Source organism: Micropterus salmoides, unplaced genomic scaffold (assembly GCF_014851395.1).
Source record: "Micropterus salmoides isolate LMB-PRFRI ecotype aquatic unplaced genomic scaffold, ASM1485139v1 Ms_hic_scaffold_2, whole genome shotgun sequence".
Classification (NCBI taxonomy): domain Eukaryota; kingdom Metazoa; phylum Chordata; class Actinopteri; order Centrarchiformes; family Centrarchidae; genus Micropterus; species Micropterus salmoides.
In genome coordinates, this window is record NW_024041150.1 from 5859132 (window position 1) to 5876156 (window position 17025).

A 17025-nucleotide genomic window follows, 5' to 3' on the forward strand; every position below is an offset into this window, starting at 1 on the left:
TCCCATATGTCCCTCGGCAGCCCCCGCCGCCCTGCACGCCTTCCCCCGCCGCCCTGCACGCCTTCCCCCAAACACTCTGCAGCCCGGCTCGGATCAGATCGGCCTGGATGTACGTAGAGGAGTCAACGGCACTGAGATTTTAAATACAAAGAGGTTTAGGCTGTGCATCATGCAGCTTATTCAGGTCTACTTTTCTGCTTGACACTGATGCACAAGTCGTATCAAGTCGTTGTGCTTCCCCTTTCTCCACCTACTGATGTATTTTTAGGCCAGTGGGAATGTTGGGTTTGACCCTTTGGGGTTGCTGTAGCTGGTCTGTGTGGAGTGCAGAAGCAGCAGATCAAGACAGTGAAGTTTGCAGCTGTTCTTTTTATTTCACACAGAGCTCAGGAAACATGTGTGTCACTCAGGATGTTCAGCATGTGAAGCAAAATGTGTAGTTTAGGATAAGATTGTATTTTCGCGATCGCGATGCTAATGTCCGTTAGCACGTTAATGGAGATTCTCATTATATGTTAGCATTGAGCTAACCGTCAAAGCGCTATTTTTTATTATTATGTATCGATATGATGGGCTGGAATATCAATACAGTATTGTGGAAAAATGTACAACTATTTATTTCCGTATTGATTTATTGTCACACCCCTACAACAGATTATTTCATCCATTCACAGAGTAATTGGTTTAAAAATACTTTCGCTTGGCGGCCCCGGAATCTCAACCATCTGTGTAAAGCGTGATACTCCTGCGCCGGGTCTACGTGCGTAGCCGTGCGTTTAGACTTGTGCGTTGGCGTCTCTGTCGTTCTGCAATTACACCGCCAAACGCTACAGCTTCCTTGTGTTGACTTTTGCTGGCCGAGCAGGCTGACTTCAGGTTTAGCCCTCATGGGAGTAAAATTGTATATGTGCTGGGCAATAAAACAATGATAATTATATTAATATTTCAATAATGTTCAATATATCGTCAATAAATAATATGAATAAAAAAAACTAATAAATATTTGGTTTAATTCATTTGAATCCCAAACAAATTAGCACTTTTTCTATTAAAATATTTATTTTGTTGAGGAAAAGGGACTGAAAAAAGATTTACTTATCATATTTGTTGAAAATGATTTTATCATATTAGTTTTAAACGTTCTCCCTCAGACTTGTGAAGTGATCCACTGTTTGGCATCGAGTGTTTGTCCCATTCTGGCCATAAAGAAAAGTTGAACCACATAATCAACCTTCAGGTTTCTTCAGTTTTCACTCAAAAAATGTGACATCCTGATATTTATCGAATGATATGAAATGTTTTTATAGTGATAACATTTCTGTGCGGCTAGTGTAGCCTTTTCAAATGTTATCGATATTGATGCACCGTGTTACAGATGCAGTGGCAGTGCTTCTCTTAAATCACACTTTACTCAGATCGCTGTACCGCTCCAACCCAAACTCACGGACTAACCATTCGGGGGAACAATAACAACAAACGTGTGTTTCTACATTTACAGCTCAGAACTGAGCCTTAGCTTTGCTAGCCTTCATCTCCGCTATCAGTCACGATTTACGTTAAACGGTAGCTTGTTTGGAGCCCGCTCCGTGGTCCTTCTGCTCAGACGCTGAAACCGTGATTCTGTTGTGGTCGGCCGGTTCAGTTTTACAGCAGACACTCTGTACGGAGCTGCTGCTGTTTTATTCGAGCTTGAAATGATCCCAGACTTTGGACGCTTCCCGTCTTTCTCTCTCTTCCTCCGCTCTGTTATGTTTGCTGGATGTAGCAGACAGTGGCAGCAGTTTTAGTCCCCCTGTGAAGTGATTAATATGTAGAAATGTAGGAGTGTTTTGGTGTTGATGTTATCTTCGCCGGCGCTCCCCCAGCTGTCGGCGGTGTTAATCAGAAACTCTCCAGATGGGCTGTAAATTCTTCAGACACTCCTCTGACGGCTTTATGAGTCAAGGCGGCGAGCTTTCAGTCACGGCTTCACTCTTTGCAGTTGTATCAGGTTTGAAAAAAAACATAGTGGAAATTGTCTGAGCAGGTGGATCCATAGCTGAATTCAGCTTCTGAGCAGCTGTGAAGTGAGAAAGGTCCGACTTTAAAGATACATTTAAGGTTTGTTGTTTGGTCTATCAGATGTCAGAAAACTATGAAAAATGTCCATCAGTGTTTCCTAAAGTCCAAGATGACATCCTCAAAGTTTTGTTTTGTCCACAACCCAAAATAGATTCAGTTAACTGTCACAGAGGAGAAAAGAAACCAGAAAAGATTCACATGTAAGAAGCTGGAATCAAAGAATGTGGATGTTTGTTTTGTTTTGTTTTTTGGAAAAATGACTCTGAACGATGAATCAATTATGAAAACATCAAAAAACTAATAGATTAATCAACTAATCGTTGCAGCTCTAATCATCTAGTCCAAAAATAATGTAAGTAAATAATTTTGACCTTTTCTCTGATGTGACGCAAACTGTCATCGAGACGGTCGGCGGACGTTTTGAACATTTTACCTTTTTGAAACTGAAGCCTGGAAACTAAACAGATTTCAGAGCCACAGTAAAGTTTGTCTTTCGCCTCGCCTTTTATGATTTCCTCCCTTTTATTTTTTCTTCTTCTCCTTTTTCCCCTCATCCGTAACTTTCTATTTCTGAACGTGCGCCTGTGGACCACCAGTGTCGTCCGCGCTCGGCTCTGCGGCCTGGCTGTAGTTTCAGAGGTGACACGGTGGATGAAACCATCCGGCCTCCCTGCGCTGAGTCCAGTCTCTGACCGGACCACCCACCCGCCAGAACACACCGGGCCAGTGTTCTGTCTGCTGCAGTTGTGTTTTAGTTTCCACTCCTTCATACTGGGATCAGACCAGTGCAGACTGCTTGGCTCTGCGGACGCCGGTGACCTCAGACTTGGCGTGATGGATAGATAGATAGATGACAGCTGGTTAAAAATGACCGACAGCAGATGAGGGTGGGAACTTGACGAGCTCAGTGTGTGGAGGGCGGGGCGTCAACGGTAAGCTTCCTTCAGATTGTAGCCGCTGCTTCGGCGAGGACGCTGTGAGAGCTGTGACTTCCTGCAGCGTGTAGCAGGAGGGGGGTGCGTTTGTTTTCCATTACCTGGTCTCCACATTCCAGCAGCGGTTGGAGGAGCGGGGAGGGCGAGGCTCACTGCAACTTTAGGGCAGCAGATTGTAAACACGAGGCTGAAACGACAACTTGATTAGTCGGTTAAGAGAAGATTAATCACAAACTATTTGTTATAAAGGGTTAATTGTTTATTATTAAGCATCAGTTAGAGATGTTTAAATTTTCTGGTTCCTGCGTCTCCAAAGAAAGGAGTCGCCACTTCTCTCAGCGTTACGTCTGCTTTTCTATAACCGATTAATCGTTCAGGATATTTCTCTGTTTCAGCTTCATGGAAAACTGAATATTTTTGGGGGTTTGGGGCAGTTGTTGTTGATTGTTAATCAATTAATTAATCAACAACACAGTATATAGATTAAAGCAAGATGACGTAGGATTTGGTGTTTTAGTGTAATTCAGCGCTGTTGCAAATGACTACACGTGCATTTGTTAGGTTTACGTTACGATCAAAAAACAAGTCTCCAAGAACAAAATTGTCTCTGTTCCTCTAAACGGGACCATAATTTACTAAATGAACATCATGCTGTGTTGAAGAAGACTTGAAACTGAGACCATAAACTCATCAGGAAAGTGTTTACTGTGGTAAATAAGTTTTTGATTTTACATATTTCAGCGTGAGCCATGATGTTGTTGCCAAGAAGTAACTTTATTTTGAGAGATGTGATTGGACACTGGCTCCTCCCCCAGAGGATTAGGAGCATGAAACTCTTAATTTTCTGCTTTCTAGAGACATTTTCCGCATCAATTTATGGTGGAAATGTCTTTATTTAAACGAAGGGAAACAAAATTCATGTGGCCGGTGACAATTCAGAATATAAAGATATTATCAAATATTGTCTCAGAGGTCAAACCTGCTAATTTAGGTTCATGAGTGACGCAGAGAAGACGCCAACGTCAACGACTGACCCAGCGTGAGCCGGTGTTGTTCGCCTCCTCTGAAACTTTTCCCCCAGTGTTGTTTCTGAACCAGGAGCTGGGGTTCTGGTGTTCTGAGCGACAGCAGGCGCTAACTGGTTTAACTGGGAGGGCTGTGTGTGAGTTATGGTCATAATGCTGTTTTTATGGTCTGAGTGTGTTTGTTTTATGAGTCTGCCGTGGGAAAGAGACAACGCTGTGATGGATAGACCTGTTTCTATGGCGAACGGAGTGATTAAAATCACCTTCAGGGAACCCCGTCCGACCGCTTTATTACTTTATGACTGTGAGAGCGGCCTCAGCGTCTGCGTGTCCGCCAGCGCTGTGGCTTATTCCTAATCAGTCACTGGCTGATACTGTATGCCTTTTAGTTTACACAGACGTTAAACCTGCGTTGCCCCTGTGGATGCTGGGTAATTTGTGCTGCTGTAACAGGATAAATGAAAGAGGGGAAGCTGCTGAGGTAAATGTTTCCCCTCTGGTTTTGAAGCTGCAGCTGCTCAGCAGATCTTCTCTTAGCCGCTAATGAAGTTAGCCTTCACTGCTGCCCACACAAATAAGATGAGTGCAGCTAAAACGAGGCTCAAACACTGCCGGGGTTCAATTCCCTCTGAGGCTGACAGCCCAAACCTGCGTTACCTGACGGATGTTATTCCACTTGAACTTGAACCGGTGTCCGCTCTTTGTGAGAGTCATAACTTGATTTAAAACCACAGATGACGCGGAGTGAACAGTAAGGACGGCAGCCGAGCTGTTTACATCATGTCAGCCTAAACACGTTAGCCTTCGGCGTTTAGCAGACGTCGGCCGGTGCACAGTTCGGCGGGCGGCGCGGCAGTGCCAGCTGTCTCAAACTAAAATAATGTTAACGCAAAGTTCTTCCAGACACGACTCTTACTGTGCTTCTTTTCAGCGAGTCGAGGGGGAGCCGTCGCCGCAGCTAAACTTGTCTCCATCTTCCACATGTTGGAGCCCCGTTAACTACGGTCTTCACAATTTTGGTATTGAATTGGTACCGAAGTATCAGTTAGATCATGTTAATATTGCCTGTAAAACCATCACACGTTAGAGCCCGGAGTAAAAAAAAAAAGTCTTATTGATGTGATGCGATTTATTTAGATTATTATAGATTATCTGACTATTAACCGCTTAATCCTTTGAGCTCTGTATACATTTATTTTTCACATTGGTTTACATTTCCTTGTAAAAATAGTTCTTACTAAACATTTAAATTTATTAAGTACAAGATCCAGAGACGATCTGCATAGTACAGGTATGATTTATTTTAAAGATAAGAACCTTGGGAGTGAACCTGTGGTTTAAGAATCATCCTCTAAATGTTGTCGTTAACAAACTCCACTGAAGAAGAAGAACTGGTGGGATTAAATGAAGGAGGAGGATAAAGAGGAGGAGGCAGAAGATGCAAGGAGGAAGAGGCCCGCAGCGCCGCTCACCGTGGCTCCGGGTATTCTGGGTATTCTTATGCTAATCCATCGCCGGGGATGAGGTGCAGAGCAGCCAAGTAACAATGGCAGTGGAGCCAGAAAGTCTGGCCTGCAGTCTCCCAGGCCCTGAAAGGCATGTCGGGCAGAGCGCCGACACCAACGGGAGGCTGCTGCGGCACCCAGAGGCCCGCCTGCAAGGAGGGGCCCCTGGAGGGGACAGGGAACGGGGCCAAGATGGGGGGAGAGAGAAGGGGAGAAATGAGAAGAAGCAGGAGGAGATGGGGTGGGGGGGTGTTGAAAAGCAACAAATATAAATGGAGAAGAAAGAGGAGGTAAGATGAAGAGAAGAAAACAGCAGAGAACCAAGCAAAACATACAATCCTGGAAAAGTGATGTGTCGGAGAGGAACGAAAGGAAATGTCAGTAAAGAGGAAAAATTAGACGAGCGAGAGGATGTGCTGCGCGACTTCCTGACTAATGTGCATAAACGCATAAATAAGAGCGCAGTCTGATGGGCTGCTCGTGTCGTGTCACTTTCACTCGGCATCCAAACAAACAAGACTTTCTTTATAACTGCAACGATCTCCTGATCTCAGTTGATCTAAGTCTATAGTAAAACGCCTGGAGAAACGCACATCACGTGACCATTAATGTACACTGGGCATGTGCGTGCCGGTGACAAACAGGAAACAGGAAGCAGATCGTCCACTCCTCAGCTGCAGAGTAAAGTGCAGAAACGCGTTAATGTGTAAAAGTGACGTACATGAATGTGAACCAAAGAAAGAGTTGCACTCAAGGTCCACTTACTCGCTTTGCGGTGGGGCTTTTGACTGCTTCACACGGTCTTCATCAGCAGACCGTTAGCTCGCCTGCTGTTTCCACTAAATTTTTAACCCAACATTGATGAGAAGGTCACAAAGTGCTCAGGGCGCTGGGGAAGTTTGCTCAGATAACAGTAGGTGTTCAATCTTCATCTGCTGATAAAGTCCGAGTTAAAATCAGAGTCGTTTACTAAAAACAAATTTCCAATTTCCTGCTTCTTAAATGTAAGGAATTTGCTGCTTTTCTCTTTTTAAATCTTTAGGAACGGAGTAACTTCAGCTTGAAGACTGTTTTATTACGCTAACGGATTAAATCATTAATTGAGAAGCTAGGGATGAAACAGGAAAAACAAACAGAAATGCAAGCCGTCCATGCCTCCCTCCTCCTCCTCCTCCTCCTCCTCCTCCTCCTCCTCGCGTTGCTCCGGCCCAGCTGTCCCCTTAATATTCTGCACCAGCACCGATCCAGATCTCCCTCATTACTGCATTTATTTGTGGAGCTCAGTCCTGCCTGTCTCTGCCGATCCTCCAATCAGGCCTCCGTGTCGTTTATTTAGTCTGCCGCCGTTCGTCCAGAGCAGGAAGTGGAGACGCATTAAGGCTTGATTATTGATGTCTGGCCCTGTAACCCCCTCTACCTCCTCCCCAGCCAGGTCTAGTGTTGAGTTTGAGGACACGAGGAGCTGCAGCACAGTTTCCTCCTGAAAGATTTTGATATTGTAAAACCTTTTCCCAACAATCACACAGCATTTTCAGAAACTTCTATTTATTTATTATTTGAACAATTAGACCTCAGGTTTGAGTGATGCGTTGCTCTGTGAAGCCGTAAGTCGTGTCCTGAGCCTCAGAGGTTTCGGTGTGTGTTATTTTTACTTGGCAGTAACAGGAGTAACTGAGCTCAGTGGGAAGTAGAGGTTTTTATTAAACCTCAAAACCTTTTTGAGTACAACAAAAATGTGGGCAGAGCAACAGGCTGGAAACATTCAAGCAGCAACACTGCTGCAGACGGGTTAGCTTACTTTAATTACCTCTGTTCGGCCAGCGTGTGATGCACTTTACAAACTGGTTTGCGTGACCTGTCGTGTTACCACATTGTACAGCCTCCTCTTAGCAAAGACGCTGTTAGAAGATCCAAACACCTGACTTTACTGAGGGAATAAATCGGCTGAGAAGTAGAAACATTTTCTCAGAGACTTCTATACAGTCGCACTTCTTTCTGCATTCTGCTTATTTTATTCAGTATTTCTGTCGAGCTTCAAGACAAGATTGCACACGGAGGCACTGAGAGGTTTCTTATGTCAAATAACAAGTGGACCTTAAGTTTTTTGGTCAAACTATTGTTCAGTTCTCTCTACCAAACCCTGTGGGAACTGAACCTCTAACCCCGTCAGTGTGGCTGCCGTGCTCTCCATTAAAGTGGCTAAGACAGATCCATGGGCTGTAGTAATAAAAGTAATCACGGTAAAGCTCAGTGCATTTCCTTTATTAAACTCTCCTTACAGAGTGCTGCAGCAGGCACCAGTCACGGCAGGGTAATATCATTTTACATAATAGTTTTTATAGCTGGCTGCCTCTCCAGCCAAATGAAAAGTTATTATACCCAACAAGATAGAGCTTCCATAAAAGCCTTTTAAAGAGCTCTCTTTCTTCTTCATGTCTTAGCCCACTGCTTGGGTTTCTATCCCACCAAATTTCCCAGCATCCCCGGAGTGCTGTGACCTCAGATTCCGTCCCCTGGGGATAGGGGTCCGACTACGGCTCAGTGGTTCCTCATAAGGGCTGTTTATTCTGCACAGGTGGGACCCAGTAACAATACCTCCTTTCATTCCTGTCACGCTGAACGCTGTCACGTCCAGCTAGCCACAGCAGCTACGCTACATTAACTGAGGAGACGACCAGAGACCAGTGTGCAAAATAAACTGTCCGCAGGTTTGAACCCCACAGAAGACGGAACACACATCATCCATCTCTGGCTTCAGTCAGCTGTCTGATCTGTAGTGGTCATTGGTACTTTAACAGAACTTAAAATACCAATATGGCGCCTGTTAGCTCACACGGTAGAGCACACTTCAAAAAGTAGCAAGACAACAATGTCATGATCAGAAAAATGTAGTACAAGTATCTGCAGTAAAAGTAGTTTCTGCAGTAAAATGTTTCCTGTGACAGTTTTGACATTATTATAAAAATACTGATGCATACAAATACCTAGTGTTAACTACTTTATACACTGTAAGCTAGTTTTAACTTATTAATATCTGGTTAGCTAGTTTTAACTACTTTATACCCGGTTAGCTAGTTTTAACTAGTTTATACCCGGTTAGCTAGTTTTAACTACTTTATACCCGGTTAGCTAGTTTTCTAACTAATTAATATCAGGTTAGCTAGTTTTTTAACTACTTTATACCCGGTTAGCTAGTTTTTTAACTACTTTATACCCGGTTAGCTAGTTTTAACTACTTTATACCCGGTTAGCTAGTTTTAACTAATTAATATCTGGTTAGCTAGTTTTAACTAGTTTATACCCGGTTAGCTAGTTTTAACTATTTAATATCTGGTTAGCTAGTTTTCTAACTACTTCATACCCGGTTAGCTAGTTTAACTATTTAATATCTGGTTAGTTAGTTTTAACTAATTAATATCTGGTTAGCTAGTTTTCTAACTACTTCATACCCGGTTAGCTAGTTTAACTAATTAATATCTGGTTAGCTAGTTTTTAACTACTTTATACCCGGTTAGCTAGTTTTAACTATTTAATATCTGGTTAGCTAGTTTTAACTATTTAATATCTGGTTAGCTAGTTTTCTAACTACTTCATACCCGGTTAGCTAGTTTAACTAATTAATATCTGGTTAGTTAGTTTTAACTAATTAATGTCTGGTTAGCTAGTTTTTAACTACTTTATACACAGTATAGCACGGCAGTGTTTGCCCACCCATTGTTTTGGCAAGGTGGCCCGGCCCTCCCAAACGATCACTCGCCCCCCTTGCAAGAAAGAAATTTTATTATGCGGATAGAATCACAGACTTTAACAAACAAAATGAAATTAACTATAAAACGCGGAATATTGTGGAATCTGCCCAAATGTTGGTGCAGTTGAATTGTTGAAATGTTATTCACCCATCACAGGATTACATGACAACATGTACTTAAATTGCAAAACACAAGAGACAGAAAACACTTAATTTGTAAAAAACAAACTGGAATCTGGCAAAAATTAAAACAGATTTCATGGCTCTCTTTCATGGTCTTTGTCGCCCAATATCTAAATATAGCGTAACTATATTAAGCTCCATCAGGAGGCTGTAACCTGAGCGGTTAATATGTTGAAGAGGAATGTCAGAAGGTGACATTTCTTCAGTACTTAAGTAAATTTGCTTTGCTGTTATGTAAAGAAAGAAAGAGGAAATACCCCCAGATGCTTGAAAGTAATGAAGAGTGTAACCATTTAAAGCATTGTGGGATCATTTGAACAGGAATCAACACTCCCAATGATACGTGATTATTTGAACATCTGCATGTCCCGCAGAGCCTAACCTGACATCGATCGTACATTCAGTAGTCAATATCTGAAGAAAACGAGACTCTGCTGTCTGTTTCTTTCTGCTGGGGGAAGATGGATTGTTGTTTGGCTGAGAAGCATACCGAAGGATCAGAGACAAGTTTGATCACGACTTTACGGAGGAGGAGCAGGAGGAGGAGGAGGAGCAGGAGGAGGGAAAGTTACCTGACACCCAGAGGGTTTAGTCCATATTTTTTATTTTGCTTCTGTGAGTGAACAGATGAAGTTGTTTGTTGACGGAGGCCTCTGGTATCTCAGCCTCCAGTGAGTTTTTCTGGGTGTTTTGAGTATTTCAGCTTCGTGATAACGCCGAGTCTCCACGTCAGTCACCAGCTGTACATGTTGTGTGTGTGCCGTCATCTTACCTTGTGTTTTCAAAGGGAAGTGGATGTGTCGGGTGATTTAGGAAGGGTGTGTGTGGAGGGGGAGGGCGGCAGCTTCCTGTCTCGGGGGCTCACAACAGACGGTCCTTCCTGGACCTGCCTCGTCTTGCCCTCCGTCCTCCCTCTGTCTGAATGTGTCTTTGTGTGTGTTATCTCACCCTGCTGCTGCTGTCGGTCTGTAAATGGACCGAAGAGCCACAAACAAACTTGAGGTTTTGTTGTGGCAGCGAGGTGAAGATATTTCCACTTTCTGTTATCAACATTGTGACGCCGACGCACAGACAAGTGTGTGTTTGTGTGTCAGGACTCACGTTAACCAAATATCCTGTTATTGACTGAATTTTTAAAGCAGTGACGGGACAATCTGAAGGGTCTCCGTCATTTTGACAAATTTAACTCAAATGAAACCTGCAGCAGACCGCCTGTCCTGCTGGTGGCGGTGTGCAGTTTGGTCTTTGACCTCGCATGCAGGACCTCGTTATCTAGCTGGCTTTAGCCATCGTAGGCTATATCGCCATATATCGCTAAAGCAGCCACTATCACAACACGCACTCAGTCTGACGCACTGATCCTCTTTCCTTTCCTCTGTCTGTTGTTCACATTTCTTATATGGACTTTGTAGAGCGCAGCTGTAGTTGTTGAAAAGATTTAACACTGCAGTCTATTAAAAACTATTACAGCTGTGTCTGCATCGTGAGGTCTGATTGCAGTTTCTCTCCAGAGAAAAATGTGCAAATGGAGTCCAAAAAACTGAATAATCTGCCTCCTTGTCCGTTACCTGCAGCATAAAGATTTACATACAACAAGGTGTCGCCCTTCAGGCTCATGAAATCCACTGTACGGTCTTGAAAAGTTGACGTCTTGGTAATACATTTTTTTTACTGACGAGAAATATCATGTCATCGGACTCTCCCCGGGTCCAGTTGAAGTTTTGGCAACGTGACGCTAGAGCCTGGGCGAAACGGCCAAGAATGCCGTCACGATAAAACATTTCATTTCATTGGATATTGATTATCAATATCAAATCAGTTTAAAGGTTGATTTTTGAAAGTTAAAGAAACCAACCCGTTTCCCAGCGGGCCGCCACCATCCAGCAAGTCTAATTTTAAAACCTGAAGAAAAACTAATGTGAATAACTAAATTTTTACCACAATAAATGCTTCGACCCAGCGTGTATTACTGATGACGAAAACCCTCCTTTGCACACTGTTGAGGCCAGTGAATCCAGCTCCTCTGACATGAACGCCGTTAAAACGAACGCTCGTACCGCCGAGACAAACGAGCTTTTGTATCACGTCATGTAAACCAGTCTTCTCTGCCGTCGCCCAGTCAAAGGAGGGCAGTCTCTCCCATCATAGCCTGCAGGAGGCCTGTCAGTGTTTCCTGACTCATGATGAGAGCTGGATGCATGTGATAAAATAAAATTAAGCTATTTATTTTCTGCTTTTAGTTTATGACCAGGATGCTTTCACAATGTGGCGAAATAAAAGTTTTGAAAGTGTGGCGCCGTGTTTGTCTGACATGGACATAAATAATGAGGGTAATGGCTCAGGGAAATGCCCAGTGCCTGAAAATGTGGCCCCCAGAACAACAACAACTCGCACACTGTGCTTTAGGGGCGTATGGGAGTGAAGTACTCTCGCTGTAGAGCTCGTATTAATACACACATGTACACACAGCCTGTACGCTGCCCTGTGTGTGTCTTTGTTCTCGGAGATGTGTGAAAAGTGGGTCACAGGTCGGACCTCTTTGTCCCCCCCGGGCAAATGAAAAGTGACAGACACCGGCCGTGCATCTCCGCTAATTCGCTCACACGCCCCTCGGTCCCTCTCGGCGCCCACTAATTGCGACATGCCGATATCAGAGCTGCGCGGGGCCAGCGTCTGTAATTGCAGAACATCCTTGGACAAATAATTTGGTAGTTAGTTAGACCGTCGGAGGCCAGCGCCGGGCAGGCAGGGGTCACCGGGTCACAGGGGGACGGAGGGAGAGCCGGAGCCGAACCAAAGCCTTCTTTAAAGTGTGTTCTGCAGAGCAGCACGGCAGGCTGTCAGAGTCTTTATGAAGTACGTCACAATAAAAGCAACTCATTTAAATGGGAAATCAGGAGCGGTGGAAACTCGTTCTGCTCGCTGCGGAGCGTCCGGATGACAGAGCTGTCGGCCGCAGGAGAGACTTCATAACTCCGCTATGAGCAGGATGATGTTTTCAGATCAACAGTTTCATGGAAACGCTGAACATGAGCCGTGTACGTAGGGCCGCAGCTAATCAACCAACAGAATTGGCTGCTTTGATTAACAAGTTAAAGGTTTTGGATCATAGTTTATCACAGATAAGGTCCTGGCTGCGGTAATGAAACCATTTAACTAAATATCAGACAACTGAACACTCAGCCTGACTGGCTCCCAGTAGGTGGAGGAGGTTTGCTAATCAGAATGAACGCGAGATGAGACAGAGGAAGCAAATATCTAAAGATATGAAATGTTTTACCACGGTAAACATTTAGGCTGTATCGGCTAGCCGCTAGCTTCACGTGGACAAAACTTTGACTGGTCACATTCCAGACGTCAGCTTTCCAAGACCTTACAGAGGATTTTATGAGCCTGAACGGCGACGCTTTGTGGTATCCTCAGGCTTAAACCTGCGAGTACATGACAGTGTTTTCCCTAAGATGGAGTTGTAGCAGCCGAGGTGAAGCAAATTTTGAACAATATGTAATTTCACATCATATTGGGCCGTTATTTTCACCATATGTCTGAACAAATATGAAATGGAAAAGCTAGAGCAGATAAATAAATAAGCAACACCCAAAGATAAGTCTACTGGAGGAACAACAACCTCCAGCGATGTTACATTTAACATCACGTTTGCCTTTTGTGTCTTTATGTTACAGCTTCTGACACTTATCTGTATAGACATCAATATAAAAAAGCAACAGGCAGCTTGAGAAACCTCCTCCCTTCTGAGCTGCATTTTATTTGCACATTTAAATCCAAAAGTAAACGTCTCCTCATTTGCTTAAAAGGACAGGTTTGCATCACTAATTTGCTTTAGTAACCTGAGGTCCTCCGGTCACCAACGTCCTTTCTTTTCCAAAACCACTTTTTCAGGATGAATCAGTCTGTACAGGACAGAGCTGGACGCCAGTTTAGTCTAAGTTTGTACCTGATGTTCTCAACTTTACACAAGTAGCCCAGGTAGTAATAAAATACAGCTACCTGTTACTTCCTATAAATTGAGCTTAGGCTGGGCAATAAAACAATAATGATGATTATTGCAATATAATTTTCCTCAATAACAATGTAATAATGTAAAAATGTTCAATATATTCAATAAATATTTGGTTTAATTCATTTAAATCACGAACAAATTAGCACTTAATTTTTTTATTTTTTTATTTATCAATTTTGTTGAGGAAAAGGGACTGAAAAAGCCGACAGGAAGCGCCCCGTGCTTTGTAGTAAACTTTACCAGCGGCCAAAACGGCGGCTATAACACGGTCACAACCCGAGCGAGATGACTGGTCAGAATGTGATCCATTCGGTCGATAACATCTGAAAAGGCTATATATATGCAGTGGCGTTCACAGTGAGTGCGTACAGGGGAAACCTCTCCTCCAATTCACTGATTTCCTGTTGCAACTGAAACCACGTTCTCTTAGCCAGCGGCGTCCAGGAGACCTTGTTTTCCAACAGGTAAACTAACAAACATTACAGCCAGCTGGCTAAAGCAGAAATAGCTCCTCGCGTTCACGATGCTCCTCATGCTGCCGTGAAATGTTCACTCTGCGCGCCGAATGACAGAAATGTTCTTAAGGGAAGGACGGACTCGGACTCAGAGGAACTTCTCCTCTTTCAGGACGGCAGCCTGAAAGTGTGAACAGAGAAAATAACTCACATGTTGCAGGTGCGTTTGCTCAGTGAGCGGATGTTAAATTTAAACCCGTCTTTTCCTCCTTCAGGGTTTTGGACCCAGAGAGCCAGTGAGACAGAAGAGGACCTGATACTCTAGACCCGTCGTCTCCCCCCCTCCATCCCTCCTGCGTGTCCTCCAGCTGACCATCCCTCTCTCTCCGAGGACTCGCCCGGCCGGCTGGACCTCCTCCCGCCTCCTCCCACCGCTCCCCCACTGTGGATTACAGACTTTCATCAGGAGCGATCGGAGACGCTGATCAGCTGACCAGAAGCTCCCCATCACAGAGCGCAGCCCAGTCCGGGCCCAGTTCAGGTTCCGGTCTCAGCCCAGTCCTGCTGCAGGATGGCAGCCCTGCCGTTCTGTTTGGCTGTGATGGCCGCCGCTCACCTGCTGACCCTCAGAGCAGACGGTAAGACTTTTCAAATTTAAACTTTGTGATGTTACAAGTTACATAAAGTCACTTAAAACTATTAAATCACTCCCTCCGGGATTTTGCGACGTCGTGATCGCAGCTATCAACACAAACTCAATAAAATCCCAGTGAATTCAGTGCAACTGTGTTTTACTTTTTAACCTTCAAATTAAAACCGTTTCTCTTTTCTGCCTTTAACCACGGAGCGCTGTAGCTGCAGAGTTACTCATTAGCCCTTTTAGTTTGCGTTCAGTGAGATAAGCAGGACGTTCAGACGCACATTAACATAAAAAGTGATTACGCCCCCTCCTCTGTAATCAGCAGCCCCTCCCTGCACACACAGAGCTGCACCAGAAGCCTTTTGTTAGAGCCGTGATTAAGAGCCAATCGGCTGATAACGGAGAGACTTTAGAAATGAAGCTCTACCCGGGGAAACAAAAGAAAACATCTGAAAGAAGAACCATTGGTGGAAGACTCTCTGCTCTGGGCAGAAACTGGTGGATTTATCGGCTTCTGAATGGTGTTTGTTAAGAATCGATTAAGTTTTGAATGCTTTGAGTCCAGAGAATTCCAGCAGCAATAAATATCTTGAGGACGTTACTGGTCATCCATTAGTTGCTGGAGTCCATATTAAAAAATACTCAAGCTACAGACAATAATTGCAAAACATTCACGTGTTTGCAGCTTCTGCAGTGTGAGGATCTGCAGCTTGTGACGGATGTCAGGATAACCGAAATGTAGTAGTCGTAGCAGTAAATACCAATTTACCAAGAACAGTGAAATTCCCTGCTTATCTGCATTATTAATTATTAACTAAGTAATTAATCCACCGCTGAAGAATAACTTTAAGTTATTTTGATCCCTGGAAATTGTTAATCTTGGAAATAAACATCATTTCTCAGTTTTGCTGAGCTAAACTTTGTCTTTAACTTCTTTATTCTGCAGCAGTGGAAGGAAACGAACCACATTTCTACAGTAAACACCTTGGAACAGCCTGTTGATTCACCCTCACAAGCTTTATTTGGACTATATTATCAATATTATATATAATATTAATGAAGGAAGACAGAGCAGCTGGTCATCGGTTGATCCTGCAATGAAATAATGAACAAAACTGGATTTGAGCTTCTGATATTTCCATAGAAACTAGAAACACTGGGTGTATCCTAACACTTCTGACCTGTAGTGTAAACATGCCGTTTCAGATTTTGTCGGCACAGCTTTGAATGTGTTCTGCGGGAAGGTCACATTCAGAGCTGCCAATCGCCGGCCTGCAAACACTCTCACAGAGCGGGCCGATAAGAGCGGGGCGGCGCTCGGCCGAGTGTTGCTGACTGGGATTGAATGGGAGCCTCTGATAACACACTCGCTGTAATCTCAGGAGGAAAAGGAGAGACTCTGCCGTCTTATCAAACTATTTTTCCACTCGTTTGTTCACATCTTCAGTCGGTTGACGTCAGTTCTTCTGTATGAAGTTTAGCTGGTCGACGAAAGCTGATTTAAAATAGAGCCCGACCGATTTATCGTTGTGCAGATATTTTGCTGCAAGGTTGCACATATTTATGGCCGTGGAAACAGACCAGGGACATGCGCAGAACGGCAAAAATCGACAGAACGGCGTGTTTTTGAGTGGAGGGGGCTCTAACATTAAAGAGCGATTAAACTGCAGCGTCTTTAGTTACAGTCGGCGTGTCAGAAATGATTAAACCAGAGGAGACTTGTGAATAAACGTGAGCTTAACAAGATCCTGGTTGTAGTTGTTATTCTGCATTATGTCATGGTATCTTGGTGAGCTGTCAACATTTTAGGGATAATGTTTGTTTGTGTTTTGCGATTCTTCTACATCTGCGTACAGGTTTGACTTTCTTTGCACTTGTAAACTGCTTTTCGTGGATAAATAAAGATCTCAGCTCCACTCTCGTGTAACACGACATTTAATTCGATTTCATTTCCAGAAACAGCAGCTGCATCAGAAACTCTCTCTCCTCTCTGGCCGGTCCGCAGCCGCCGCCTCCTCCCTGCAGGAAGCTGTTGAACTGATTGTTGCCGCTCTCACTTCCCCTCTGCACATTAACCATTTCCTGTATGTCACTGTATGAGCTGTCTGCGGCACGAAATGCTCCAAACAGCCATTGTTCTCCGGAAATATCCATCGTTCCCTCTGGAGACACATTCGCCCCTTTGAAACACAGTTTATTTCTCTCTGGCACTGCGAAGTGACAGAGCGGCTGAACTCCACGCGCCGAAAACCAGTTCATCGATAGTCACGTTTATTTTGCATCCAGACCAGTGAGTCGCCTGCAGTGTGAATCAGGGCTGCAGCAAACCATTATTTCTAGTTTCACCATTAAATTTAGTAGTCAAGTGAAATGTCAAGTATGTGTCTTTATGTATAAAATATATTCACTTTATTAGGTCATGAAATCCTCACTGTTAATAATAATAATAATA

The 17025-nt window shown here is 43.9% G+C and overlaps 1 protein-coding gene across 4 annotated transcripts in view; it reads left to right on the forward strand.

Annotated features, from left to right (window-relative positions):
* The window catches only part of LOC119911452 (bone morphogenetic protein receptor type-1A-like), a 59769-nt gene that overhangs the window by 22402 nt on the left and 20342 nt on the right, over window positions 1-17025 (forward strand). For all 4 annotated transcript variants that reach the window (XM_038730334.1, XM_038730333.1, XM_038730335.1 and 1 more), the window contains one exon: window positions 14209-14571. In XM_038730334.1, coding sequence (XP_038586262.1) covers window positions 14505-14571 — 67 coding nt within the window. In that variant the 5' untranslated portion in view covers window positions 14209-14504. The remainder of the gene's footprint in view (window positions 1-14208; window positions 14572-17025) is intronic.